The sequence below is a fragment of the Colias philodice genome, chromosome 1 (assembly GCF_061535455.1).
Source record: "Colias philodice isolate Cphi_HAF_F1 chromosome 1, ilColPhil1 Martin Lab GWU primary, whole genome shotgun sequence".
In the NCBI taxonomy this organism is placed as follows: Eukaryota; Metazoa; Arthropoda; class Insecta; order Lepidoptera; family Pieridae; genus Colias; species Colias philodice.
The window spans coordinates 8,516,391-8,530,646 of record NC_143086.1 but is presented as its reverse complement, the minus strand read 5'-3'; the positions used below and the strand labels follow the sequence as shown (position 1 = coordinate 8,530,646).

Sequence of the window (14,256 nt, the reverse complement as noted above, 5' to 3'; positions counted from 1 at the left end):
ATTATTTTTTGCTGTATGGTCGTGAAAAAAATTCCAAAAGTTCTGCAAACTTGGGGAAGTTTTCGATATAATATTTCATATCACGTATTAAATTTGCAACCAATCTCAGTGTACGGAACATCTTTTAATATTGAATATTAATGTTTTTTTTTTTATTAAACTGAATGAGGTTGCAAATTTGTAAATGCACCAGAATAGATGTTTTCGAAGTTTGCAACCAAGTTCCAAAACTTTTGTAATTATTCCGAGACCACCTTACTCGAAAAAATGACCACGAATTAAAAATAAATATAAATAAACATGTTCCGGTCAACGAAAAAGGTTGCAAATTTATACAACCATTCGGTATATATTTCCGATATCTGTGTTAAGTTTGCAGAACTTTTGGAATTTTTTTCACGACCATACAGCAAAAAATAATTTAATTGCAATTTTAACAATGTTCCGTACACTTAGATTGATTGCAAATTTAATACGTGATATGAAATATTATATCGAAAACTTCCCCAAGTTTGCAGAACTTTTGGAATTTTTTTCACGACCATACAGCAAAAAAATAATTTAATTGCAATTTTAACAATGTTCCGGACTGCGGACAAGGTTGCAAAATGAGATTTATTGTCGTCCCAATGTACCATTTACTTGACCGAAGTTTGAAAACTTTTGGAATTATTGTTAAATTCTCGATTTTCAATGTCGATTCTGACTGATCTAAAAGTTTAATTCATATTTATTGCACATATTGACATCTGACGATGATGTTACGAATCCGGTCGTAGAATGGTCGTAGTTTTTTTATCATTAAATTCAGTTTAAAATTAAATAAATAATAGAGAAACTAGTGAATTGTATGCTTCATTTCGAAGTTTATACTACAAAATACAATTATCTAAAGGTACTGACTACTGACATAGACAAATTTAAACACTACCTAACATTATTGTAGAGTTAACCTACTAATAATGACTTTATAAAAATTGAAGAGATCGATTTTAATGCATATTAGCAGCTTCTTACTGGTAGAGAATAGTTAATTTTTCATGTACGTATTTATTTGGTACTATGAAGAAGTATTCTTGGACATTTCTGTACATAGAATCAATACATATAAAACGCATTCAAAACTGACTATACACTCCATAGATAACTATGGAAACCCGCGTATTGCAACTTACAAAGCCTTCGGAACGAAAATCTGAAGCAAAATGTATTTACAAAACGAGGGGGTTGAACAATGATCGTTCAGCCCCTGTGCTGGTTACAATAAAAATGTTTCAAGTGCGCCTCCGTACGTTCCATTGAACATTAGCATCGACGCACGCGTTCGCTGCTCGCATCCGGTGCGCGTGTCGCTTTTCTGCATACAAATAATGGACGAGCGATAGCGACTTGTAGCAGAACACTTCATAAGCGATAGCGTATAGTAGCCGCTATTGATGTAAGATATCTATTTGATGTTCGGGGAGAAAGTTTATTCATATAGACTATAGAGTATAAGTAAATGGAAATTCACTTGTCAATAACATTTAACATAGAGAGAACGAAAAGCATCTAAATGTATTTTCTTGAAACCTGGTTAGAATCTCAAAATTTGACCTTAGCCCCAAATGTAAAATAATGCGTTGTGATCTTTGTTACGACGCTACCATTAAACAAAATGCTTTATAACGTGGTCAGCAGTAATTGAAAAAATTTTTAGATTATAAACCTCCAAGAAATGCAACTCTAGAGAATGAAAAACAAATATTTCCTTCATAATTTAATTTACAATAAATAACACGTACCTATTACACTAAAACATCGATCATATAATTGAAACTTACGTTATTTTTATTATATACTAGCGGTCCGCCCCGGCTTCGCCCGTGGTACATATGAAAAATAGATGTTGGCCGATTCTCAGACTTACCCGATATGCACAGAAAATTTCATGAGAATCGGTCCACCCGTTTCGGAGGAGTATGCAGACTAACATTGTGACACGAGAATTTTATATATAAGAAGAATATTAACTTATGTTATTTTCCAGTCTATGCACTCATCCATACTAATATTATAAATGCGAAAGTAACTCTGTCTGTCTGTCTGTTACTCAATCACGCCTAAACTACTGAACCAATTTTCATGAAATTTGGTATGGAGATATTTTGATACCCGAGAAAGGAGCTACTTTTTATACCGGGAAAATGACGCAATCCTGGAAATCCCACGTTAACGGGAACTATGCGGGTTTTTCTTTGACTGCGCGGGCGAAGCCGCGGGCGGAAACCTAGTATAAAATAAACAATTTATAATGCATTTATTAGCTTGTAACTTGGCACAGTCACTGAAACAGCATCGCCCAAATGCAATGTAACAATGATTTATTTAGTCCCTCCTATGTATTCATTACTGGTGTAGAAATTTAAGCCATTAATTTTGTTAACTCTGTCTCGGTCAATAAAACAAGCTTGGGGTGATGCTAAAGGGATCAGCTTGTTATAAAATCTACTTTATGATTATTTTCTTATCTTAAACAATAAATTATATTGAAAAGGGTTACAGTTTTGTTAATTACTTGAATATTTTATTTAATAATTGTCATAATGTAAAAGGAAAACGTAACGAATAAAATTTAAAATTATCATTTATTATCATGTATCATTTATATGTATGTTTCTAAATTTTATATTAATTATTATCAGATCTAAGTCCAATAGATACAAAAATTTCGCTAATGATTATCTAAAAAAAAATCAATGTTACCCATAAGTGACAACCAATGAAAAACTTGCCGTTTAGCTATCACATATAGTTCCATACTTTAATATCAGGGAAGCGTCTCCTCCCCACAGTTCTCACGAGCTCGTCTTCATTAATTGTTAATCTGGTAGCGCAACAAATTAGTCCCTCCACCCATCCAGTTAGTCCGCTCCTACCGGAACCGATCGGAATGATTGACGATACTTACAATGGAGTATCATTCGGAAAGCTGTTTGATGCACTATCACTAGTCTCCGTTATAGCAATTTGGTAAAAATGCTTTTAAGTCGATTGGCTAAGCCCTAAGGTAAGATTGGTCTTTGTATAAGAACAGGTAAAACTCGATAGTAAAGCGTCTATAAATTATGTATTGGTATGTTTTACTTTTTTTTAATTTTCTAATATGGTGTTTCAGAGAAAATTATTTGAAAATGGCGTTTCTCGTTTCTCGTCTACCTACCTTTACATAATAACAAACGAAAAGTGGGAAATTTTAAAAACGAAAAAGATTAAAGCACGAAGCTGATCAGCCACTTACATTATTAAGTCAACCCGAAATGCTACAGTAAAATGTATATCTGATCTTTTGTAATAATCTAATGGAATACCATGAGAAAAATCCCAACGCTACACGGTTGTCACCACAAATTTGTGAACTCTCGAAGCAATGCACGCGCTATCATTGGATACGCTTGCTGGGGTCGATCTGACCCCTTAACGGGACCTCACATTATTCAAACATGATTATGATCTCTGGAATATGTTATTTGAATACTTGTTGGTTTGAATTGCCAATTAAAATTGATACAGTTTTTTAATATAATATTTTCGGACAGACAAATCGGTGAAGCGGATAATGTAACAGATATTGAACTTTAAAATAAGTAGTAAGTGAATATATTTAAAGCTGAATACAGAGCAGTTTCATTTCTCTGTACTACATATTTTGTATAGGCTCTATTTGTAGTGCAAGTTACATAGTGCGTATCTACTGCTCTATCTTCTATGCGATACAAAAATATTTTTCTCACATTTTAAATATAAACCATTAATAAATAAGGGTGGTATTATGGAACGTATCGAATGGTAGTGCCACTTCAACATCGAGAGCTCTTAATTACATGCAACATGTGACGACGCGTGCCGAAGTTTAGTCACGGCCCTGGGTGCCCAATGTGGATCTGTTTGTTCATTTCACTGTTTTTCACTTTGCCTTATATTATATAGTTAATGCTCGATGTTACAAAATAAAATACTACGCATTTTATGGCGTTTCCTGGGATTTGAACTTAAATTTCAACTATTATAATAGGTAGGTACTATTAATACTATTCTATAATAATTTCAAACCGATTATTTTATTAATTTGGTAATTATGCATTTTTCTTTTCTTTCTATTCTATCCACCGAATTCTTCCAGTTAACACGAAATAAAATTCTGTTTATCTTACTGTATATTTCATTTCTAATATTAGAGCAGGCTCCAAGGAGATGTTCGTTTGCAAAAATAGCGGACCTAAATCTGACTTCTGATATATATTGTATAGGTCCCAGACATCCTATAGACAGATTTTTCTATTGAATCGTAAACAATGGACTATTGTTAATTATTTAAAATAATAATTTAAAAAATATATTCATGAGTTTTCAATCTATAGTGGTTTAAAGTTAACTCAAAAATGGACCATTATCGTAAATTTTCTAAAAAATCTTAGAGAAAGTGTAAGAAATGTATATAGTATGCTATATATTCGTGATCTACTCAATAAGCTCTTTCATTTGATACCCCACACGGCATGTTTTGGAATTTTTTATTTTTTTCTTTGTATGCCATATTTAATTACCGGGGTGCGGGCAGGGGGACCACAAAACTGGTTGGTAACATCTGTCTATAGGATGTCTGGGATCTATACAATATATATCAGAAGTCAGATTTAGGTCCGCGATTTTTGCAAACGAAACTCCACTGAGAGTCCGGTCTATATTTTAACCATTAAAAGTTATTTGTAAGATCTCCAACCCTTAAATAGTTACCGGCTCACGGAGCGAAATAACCGCTCCTTTGACGTACACGATAACTTTTAATTGTCATCTCTCTTTGACTTCATGCTTCGCCTACCCCACTTTAAATCTTTGTGACCGACTAATTATCGTCACAATTGCTTCTAGGTCAATTTAAGATTTGATATAATGATTTGATGGCTTACTTCAAGAAGAGATTCTTCCCTTCGCTTGATATAGGTATATATGTATATTGAAGTGTTGAGTAAAATGCAGTAAGCAAAACGCATACTCTTTTCCGTGTTTTGATATTCACAAACTAGCTTTGCTTTCCATTGTATGAGACTTAGTAGTAGTAGCACCAGAATTAAAAAAAAATACGTTAAAACGACCGTGAATTGCTTGCACTTTTACTCAATACCCGACTTAAAATTGTTAGTTAAACTCTATAATATTATGTAAATGAAACTAAGTAAAACATAACCTGAAATATAAATTAGACATGAACATAGCAGTTCCATACAGTACTTAATTATTTAATAGAGTTTATATTCCATTTTCACTTTCCATTAAACTGAGTTAAACTTTTCACAACCGAAATCGTTTGGGGCTGGAAAATAATAGTTATCTGAATAGCCATTTAATATCAGGGACGTATGTTGATAACTTGAATATATGTACATTGTACATATATCCGTTTTTGCGATAGCAGACTAGGGGCGTGACGTCATTAATCAGGTTGCCACGGTGACGTCATTGGGGCGAGATAACTGAAAAGTTATTTACTTTGAAGAAATTGAAGATACCACGCCGGTGAATAAATTGCTAAATAAAATAGATATTATGTTGACTGGATACAATAGGCATGACGACAGTATCCATAAATGATCGAATTAGTGTTTTTAAAATTTATAATAAATAAATTAAAAATAGTCACTTAGAAATAGTAAAAACATTAAGATTAATGAGATTATCAATAAAATAAAACATTGAAATTCTGCAGTCGGCCATCTTGACTGAAACACGCGTGACGTCACGTCTATGTAAACAGCTTCGCGTCAGGTATATTCTGTTGTTATGAATATGTTGAGAATACGCATTTTTATTTATTTTCTATTTTTTAACGTATGCTTTATCGACTCAGAACAGAAATATTATTGCGAATTCACGAATATGTGGTTCGGGTTTCTCTCCGTCCAATTTATACAATCATTTCATAGTATTTTCTCTTTAATACTTTTTTTGGGTATTATTTTTATGTAGATTCACATTGCAATACTGCACACCACTAAACTTTGAAATTAGATTCTATAATACTTAATAATTAAATATTTGTTTAATTTTGCTTCGCTATGCATACAGATAATTACGTATTTACGTAATAGTGACGTCACGCCTACGCCATGACACCTGTGAGCTGTTTTGGCACAGTTAATAAATATTTTTTGAAAAAAACCTTTTATCTTCGCTAAATTTAAGTATATTAGCGAAATATAGGTTTTTCTTGTTTAATAAACGTATACACACATTATGGAAGAGGTTTTGAAAATCTTTCGTCATGCCTATTTCATTTGTATTCCTAACCGTGTGCTATAGTAGGGTCTTACTGGCTTACGTAGGTATATTTTTGTTAGTCTTATATACCAAGTATTTAAATGACATGGAGCAGAAAAGTTGTAAAGAAAACATTTCATATTTCGATTCATTGAAGTAATATTTTAAGAAAACTTAAAACAAGGTCTTGTCAACGTCTACAATGCAACTGAATGAAATAAAAATGCCAATGCGTATAACCATAATTTATTAGCGATACGACAGAGGGTTATCTATAAAGAAATCCGTTTCAAAATTTTTGAAACTAAATCACACGATAAAATAATATCCCGTTAGTAAAATATATAAGTTGTGATAACGAAACACGATGCTTCCCCTTTTTTATAGCATCCTAAATAATAATACCTTACAAAGCATCGCTGATAATCATAAGACGGACTACTAAAAGATAAAAACGTAAATATTAGGGCACTTACCTGAACATTTGGTTGACCTTAACGAGTCACTGAGACTAGATGTAGAGTAGCCCTTACTTAATCCGCTTGATAATTTTTCTGTACCTAAAAATTAATCGATATTAAAATATACGAAGATTACACGAACATTGTTAAAAGTTTGGGTTTATATTAAACTGCTCGTTCCTACTAAACTAAAATTACCCAATTTTTCTATTGATTTTACGCCTTGAAATTGAGGTTTTTATCCGTTTTAATGTATTTTATAAATAAAAAAATAGAATTAAAACTGTAGTTAACATTAGTAAACAATTTATAATCACCCAGCACCAAATTATGTGCATTAATATTAACTTCCGTATTTTTAATTAAATGTGGACTTTGCAATTGTTTTTTTTTTATCTCTGTATCAATACATACAATTAAATTAACCCATCCCCAATACCGATCACTTCCCCATCGAGTATCCCACGCTAAAAAGTTAACGCATCATTGTGAACCCGGAATTACTCTGCGCAATATGTTTTCAAACTATTTATTTATTGTATAAATATGCTGAGGCACTTTCGGGTCGAGCAGAACGCATAAATCTAACGGCCGGGGGGGACATCGCATCATTACTGGTGTTCCTTTCGCACAATTAAGTGTTCATTGTATTCGCCACGGTTCCCATGAAGTGGCACCAAAACAACGTCGTGCGCGTGCGCAATTATGACGCGAGCCATCTATTGTCAGCTATACGAACTTAAAATCGTGTCACTCTATCTAACCCATTATCATCCCTGATTTATACTTCGCGCACGAGTGCCCTTCGATTGTCCTGTAATTGTTTGTTTGTTGGTAATCCGAGGGATGAGTGGGAATTTTTATTGTCAATAAGCGTATTGACTTTGCGGTATTATATAGTTCGTCCAAGTCCAAAAATAATATCTTAAATTTACGTTGTGAACTTATTATTTACAACTCACATACAATTAAATTTATACAGTTTTTTTTTTATAGAAAACGCAAAAATTTAAAAAGGGTAAAATAATAGTAAACGCCATAAAACACGCATAATCTATTTTTATTATCTGTGAACTGTAAAACTCGTCATTGATTCTGATTAACCTCGCTGCTGAATAGCAACCGATTCACTAATGAATATAAATTATGAAACAACCCCAGCCCTTACGCAATAAACATTAAAAATCAATATACGCATCGCGCGAGTTATTATTTATTGATATATATTTTATCACGATACAATCTAAAGTACGTATGTAATTGATGATGGTTGAACTGTTTTGAGATCCCACTGGGCGGGAGGGAATCATTTTCGTGTTAACAACTCTTTAGCTTAGCCCCTGATGGCTTATAAATTTTAATACGCTCGTTCCTAATGACCGAATACAATGGCTTACTTCACTGAACGCTATGCTAAGCCATAAAGCACTTGATGTACCAAACATACACACGTGAAACGGCACTATATTACGTAGGTACTCTATAGTATTCCTATTTTAAAAGTAAACCATTTAATTATTTTTATAGATTATACATTAATTTTACTACATTAAAAAGGATTGAATATAAAGCTATATCTATCATATAATTATTTTCTACGACGATTCCAATTAGTTTACATTGTATCTCTGCGTTTATTTTGCAAGTTTAGCTAAAAATGTCTGAAGAAACTTTCAAAAGCTTAGCTACTAGAAATGAATGATAATAAGATAAAACTTTACGAGATTCAATAAACTGATTATAGATTTATTATAGCTTGTTATAGCGAAGCTATGGTTAAGTAATATAAACTTTATAGCAAGGGTACTCTACCCTCTTTCTGGCACGTGGATTTTGCACTAATTTCAATACATTTATGTAAATATTCACGTTTGTATTCATTTTGTTTCTTGCTTGATATTCTTGGCTGGAGTTGCCTGTATATCATCGCAACGGACTAAAACGGATATGAATAAAACTTATAAGAGCGGCAATCCTATTTTTATTTGTTTTTATGGTAATAATTTATGTCATGTGTTTGAAGAAAAATGTATTGTATCTCCGCTCTTTCAAAGTCCTTAGCCATCTCAAATGTTTAATGAAATAAATGTTTATTTAATATAATATGCTCGTTTGTGAAAGAATTAAGGCATATTTCAATACTTAATGTGTAATTTGGACCCTTGATTATAATATTTCTTTTTAATTTAATATTTAAGCATATTTAATTAATTGAAAGTACCTACAATAAGTGAAGCTGGGAAATATTATAAAATAACATAAGTATATCGCATGTAAGCTCAACAATAAACCACTGAACCTTCAAATTAAAGCTGTAGATCAAAAGTTAAAGGGGTGGTCTTGTACACAATATCCCAATAAGTAAATATCTTGAACACTTAGAGAATATTAAAAAAGGCAACATTATTTCAAATACCTAAGCGAAATGATATAAATCTCTCGTAGATTGCCTCAGCTGCCGACATTTGAAATGCAGTGTTGAAAATTTCAGCTGCACATTTTCCTTGACAATCGACCCCCTCGTTAAGCCCCGGGAAACGCTGCACCCCCGGGTAACTTTTGGAATAATGAACTGTACGAAGATAATAAAATTTTATTTTTGCTCAAACAGTATTTATAAGGCCGCGATGATCCAGTAGGGGCGGGCGTGGGCGTCGCGTTGCTATGACAACCGTAGGGATGTAGGGTAACCCGCACGCCCAGATATTCTCCCTTTGAGAGATTGTTATCCAAAGAAACACCCCACCTTGCTGTACCTACAGCCTCCCAGAGCTATCAGAAGGGTTTAAACGCCTACAATCAAAAGTATAACCTACTGTGGTAGGATAAGGTGTAAAATATTAAAATCATAAATAGCACGTCGCAATCGATATAATTTTCTGCTATGTTAACTATCTCCTTTACGAATCTTACATGGAGAAAACGAATGATAATACATATTTCAATATTTCATATAAAAGCAAAAATATACTTGAGTATGTAACATGCAGAAGTACGAGAATTGGTAATTTAGTCCAGTTAAAAAAGAAATTGAATGCATTATGAAGTAATATACAAATAAATATAGGTACCTACCTATTTATACATTAAGGTCACTGCACAAAGCGCGGATACAAGGCGCTCATTAAGTTATTAAATGCATGAATTGAATATGTACGTACCATTAACATACCTAAATTCGTGTTTATGTACTAATCCAATATTTTTTTTCTTTCGTCATGTTTGCCTAATATAAAACAATGTCGCGTCTCGGAATTTGATGCGGTTTTTTTAAAGACGGAGGTTCTTAAGGAAGGTTTTATATAATTTGTTAAGTTTTAATAAACGCGAGCAAAGCCGCCGGCAATATGCTTCTTTGTATATAAAAAAATTAAATAAGAAAAATAACGTTAAGATTTCAGTACTACATATACTTGAACAATATTACTGACAATAGTTAGTAACGTTTGTAACGTTTAGTTCGTAAATTTACACAATACAACAATTTGTTTAAGTTATACAACCAGCCTATTAATAATGAATTGGTGTGGCTACAGCTCTACAGGATTCCAGTGCCTAAACTAAGTTTATAGATTATGCAAGAGATGTGTCAAGCTAGATAAATGCTATAATAAGAAAGAAACTTACCTAATCCTTTATTCTTATCTACAGACCCGAGCATCGACTCCTCTGTCCTAGACGTCCGTCCGAAGCCAATAGTGCTTGTGGCATCTTGCCCCAGTTGTCCCCCGTAAAAGTCACCGAACGCCGTCGCGGTCCCCAGAAGCCCTGATCTGTCTTGAAGCGCGGCCTTTGCTTTCTCTACACTCTGTTTCAATTGCTCGAACGTGGACTGGTGGAGGCGGTACGGCGGCCATTCTGTGGCAGGCCACGGTTCTTCCTTAAGAGAGCTTCGTTTTAATTCTAAAGCCCCGCTGTAGGAGCAACTACTTTCGTACATCGCAACTTTGACGGCCCGTAGTGCGGTTGCACACTTTAGTCCGCGAACGTCGATCCTAGGACAAAAAAAATATTATTAGATAATATAGGGACAAGATCAGACAGCCAAAGGATATATGATGGTGTATTGATGAATCATATAATCAATATGTTGCGGTTTAATTTATGTTAATCAATTAAATTCAAAACAACTCTTCTATATTAGGTATAGGTTATAGTTATAAATGTTTATTTCCTTTATGTTATAGATGTTATGTTGTAGTATGTAAATAATAATTATTTTTATAAGTTTTCTTAAATTACAATAAAACGCTGCCGCATTATGTTATGAACAGACATTAAACGGATTGACTATTGGGCTCAACGAATCTCTCTGATTCTCAATCCTCACAAAACAGTAGGAAATCCTAAAGTTGTTGAAAAAATAGCAAACTTCGACCGTACTATAACTATTAGTAAAAGGACAACGTACGTGTGTGTGAAGCACTTATTTTGAGATTATTTTGTGGCGAAAGCCTCAGGTTTGAAAAACATATCAACAAGACAATTTACAGCTCATTGTACAAATTAAGAATGATTTAGAGAATAAAGAATATATTGAATATTGAAACATCTCTAGGTAAACAAGTCTGTGATGCACTTATCCTCTCCAGATTTTCTCTCTCTCTTGCACATAAACAGCAATACAACAAGTTCAAAATGCGTGTACGCCTTTCTGCCAAGGCGCCCACCAAGAAGTCATGTCAGCCTATACCTTAATGGCATAATATGCAAAATAGACGCCAAATACATTTTGACAATAAATGTGTTTATTTATTTATTTAAATTGGCTTGATGACTGTAAGCCCACGTTTGAATATCAAATCGATGCAAGTGACGACTTTAATAAAATGGAACACTACACAAGACACAAGCCAGACAGAATTTGTTTTGGTAGAATGTGCTACAATGTTTATTCATGGTTTATTCTAAGTCATGTATACTAGTGTCAAAAAAAGTTTATTTGAACTATTTTAATGATGAGTAAAAACATAATATTGTGAAATATAAAAATCTTGCATCAAAACTCGTAAAAGCAAATACATACCACATTTGACAGATATATACTACACATACAGCGGTGGACGTTTAATTAGAAACCAAAATTTATTTAACATTTGTGTAACAACGTATTAGAGATTAATTATTAATTATTATGTAATAGAACACCCGTTTATCTAGTTTCATAAGAAATTGCTTAATTTTAATCAAACGTTAGCTTGAATTAATAAAAAAAAACAATTTAAATTAAAGTCTGATTTCCGAGTGTTTGCAGTGTGGACAACAAATTAGAAATAACACGGTTCGAATGTTCCAAATTCAACCCTGTTGAAATATCGCCCATATTTTTTTCTTCTACAAATATTTGCACCGTTTTTTAAAGGTTCTATCAACAGTTTCTGAAAATTAATTAAATTTGTAGTGAAAATAGGTAAAAGTAAGAGCTGTGAAGTAAGAAAAATAATTTCAAGTTTACATTTTGACAAAAACTGGAGTTACAGGAAAATTGCAAATCATTTAGTGTTCTTTAAAATCTGTTTGGTTTTCAATGCTAGTCTATTCAAAAAGCATACTTCTGAAACTCGACCATGAAAGGCAAAATATGATTCTTTTAGCAAAGATGGATCCATGACGACGACGCGATATCACGTCGATGACGTCGATATATATAACGTAAAATACTCACTATGCCATGATGTAATATTCTATGGCCAATTATCAAAGATTTGACGATGAACAATTTTAAGGTAATAACGCTTTTACGCGCGTACCAATAAAAATATCAAAATTTCATTCTTATTTTGGGTTATCAAATTAATTATTAGTATTCGTTTTTTCACTCTGTTCTCGTAATATGAAGTACAATTAAAAGTGATATCAACTTGACAAATTTCTCGCAATATACCTAGCAGAGATCTGTACGCAAATAAATATTAAAAAAAAGTATTAACTGTTACTAACATTTTTTAAAAATTCGTTCTCCTACTAGTGGTAAATTTATTTGTAATATGACAATAATCGTATATTGCATACTGTGATTGCATAGTAATAAAACCTCACCTCATATCGGAAATTCTCTTTCTTTTTGGTCGCTTTTCAAGTTTCTTGCTGTTATCCGTGGTGACGATTAGTGTGGTATCACATTGCAGTGATACCACACACTTTTCCTTAATTACCGCAAGTATCTTGTATGCAAATCACACGTATTTATTAATTTGTTAGCATTTTATTTAAGTAATGGCGAAATATTTAAAGGTATTTGATGATCATGTCCGATTTTTAAATTTCAAATCAATTTTATAATCACAAATTATACAGTAGAGTATTTGAATAAATAACCATAAAAGTTCAGAGTTAGTTCACACTTAATTTTTTATCTCACTTTAAGAAACTGATAAAAACGGATATTTAAATGAATATATCACATCACATGAATGCTAAACATTAACGTCACACCACATTTAACATTTATTTTCTTTATTAAGAATCAGTCCGGATTAATTAGTTCATTTTTAAGATCTATGGTGGTAACATAACCGTATCCTTCCAGCGACTGTAATGCCGCGCCTGCGCTGTGCCACTCAAATTGATTGCATCCGGCATAAGGGAAATGTGTCGTATAACCAATTTATTTACTGGTCGATTTGACCACAGACACTAGCTCATTTAAACGCAATACCATACCAAAAACGGCATTAGAAAGTACATCTCGGCGCCAACACAACGCAGGTAACTGCGCCGTGATTCCGCTACTTCGATCTAGTATTGACTAATCTCCATAGCACCTAATGTATAACAATTTTAACCTGGCATAAAAACTATAAAACACAATAAACAAATAACATCAGTGTTTTAAATTCAAAAATATATAATATCGCATTATTAGAAAACGACGCCAAAAGTAATGAAAGCCATCCATCCGATCCAAGCGCTTTAACGGGAACTGTAAATGAAATGCTTCGTCAATGGTATCAACATTTCATAATGAGCATGACAGTTCGGCGTAATATCCGTACACTCATCGTTACAATTAACATTCAGTACACGGGCAAAACGGAAATAATATGGCTTAATAACCCAGAGAGATCGCATGTTAAATTAAACGACAACTGCATTACATAAAAAGTTAATAGTAAACATTATGTAATACAATTTAGGAATCAGATCGATTGTTCAAAGTGCACAAGTGTTGAGTCCAATCGATGTTCAGTCCAACCTCAATAGTCTGTGTCAATGATCACGCAAACATGACAGACGCAGATATAATATTTTCAGTATTCCGACTTCCTATGCATCTGGTAAGGGAATTTCGACTCAGTTGCTAGACGTAACTGGCAGCAAATGATTTGCCTATGCAGATTACGGCGGGTGCGCGTGGGCGCCGTGCGCGCCACTTTACTGCAGGAAGTCTGTACATTACCTTATTATATCCAACAAAAAGTTTCATCCGGCAGTCTATCCTGCCGCTCTTCTCCTCAAGTATTGGCCTTCACCTCACTCTTGACTCGACCACGTGCAT

General features: G+C 33.2%; 1 protein-coding gene across 1 annotated transcript in view; it reads right to left on the bottom strand.

Annotated features, from left to right (window-relative positions):
- Window positions 1-12,855, bottom strand: part of Ets65A (DNA-binding protein D-ETS-3) — a 49,144-nt gene extending 36,289 nt beyond the window's left edge. The window contains exons 1-3 of the mRNA XM_089714775.1: window positions 12,798-12,855; window positions 10,386-10,753; window positions 6,774-6,857 (exon numbers count right to left, since the gene is read on the bottom strand). Of these exons, the coding sequence (XP_089570901.1) occupies window positions 6,774-6,857; window positions 10,386-10,753; window positions 12,798-12,802 (457 nt within the window). The 5' untranslated portion in view covers window positions 12,803-12,855. The remainder of the gene's footprint in view (window positions 1-6,773; window positions 6,858-10,385; window positions 10,754-12,797) is intronic.
- Between the last annotated feature and the right edge of the window lie 1,401 nt (window positions 12,856-14,256).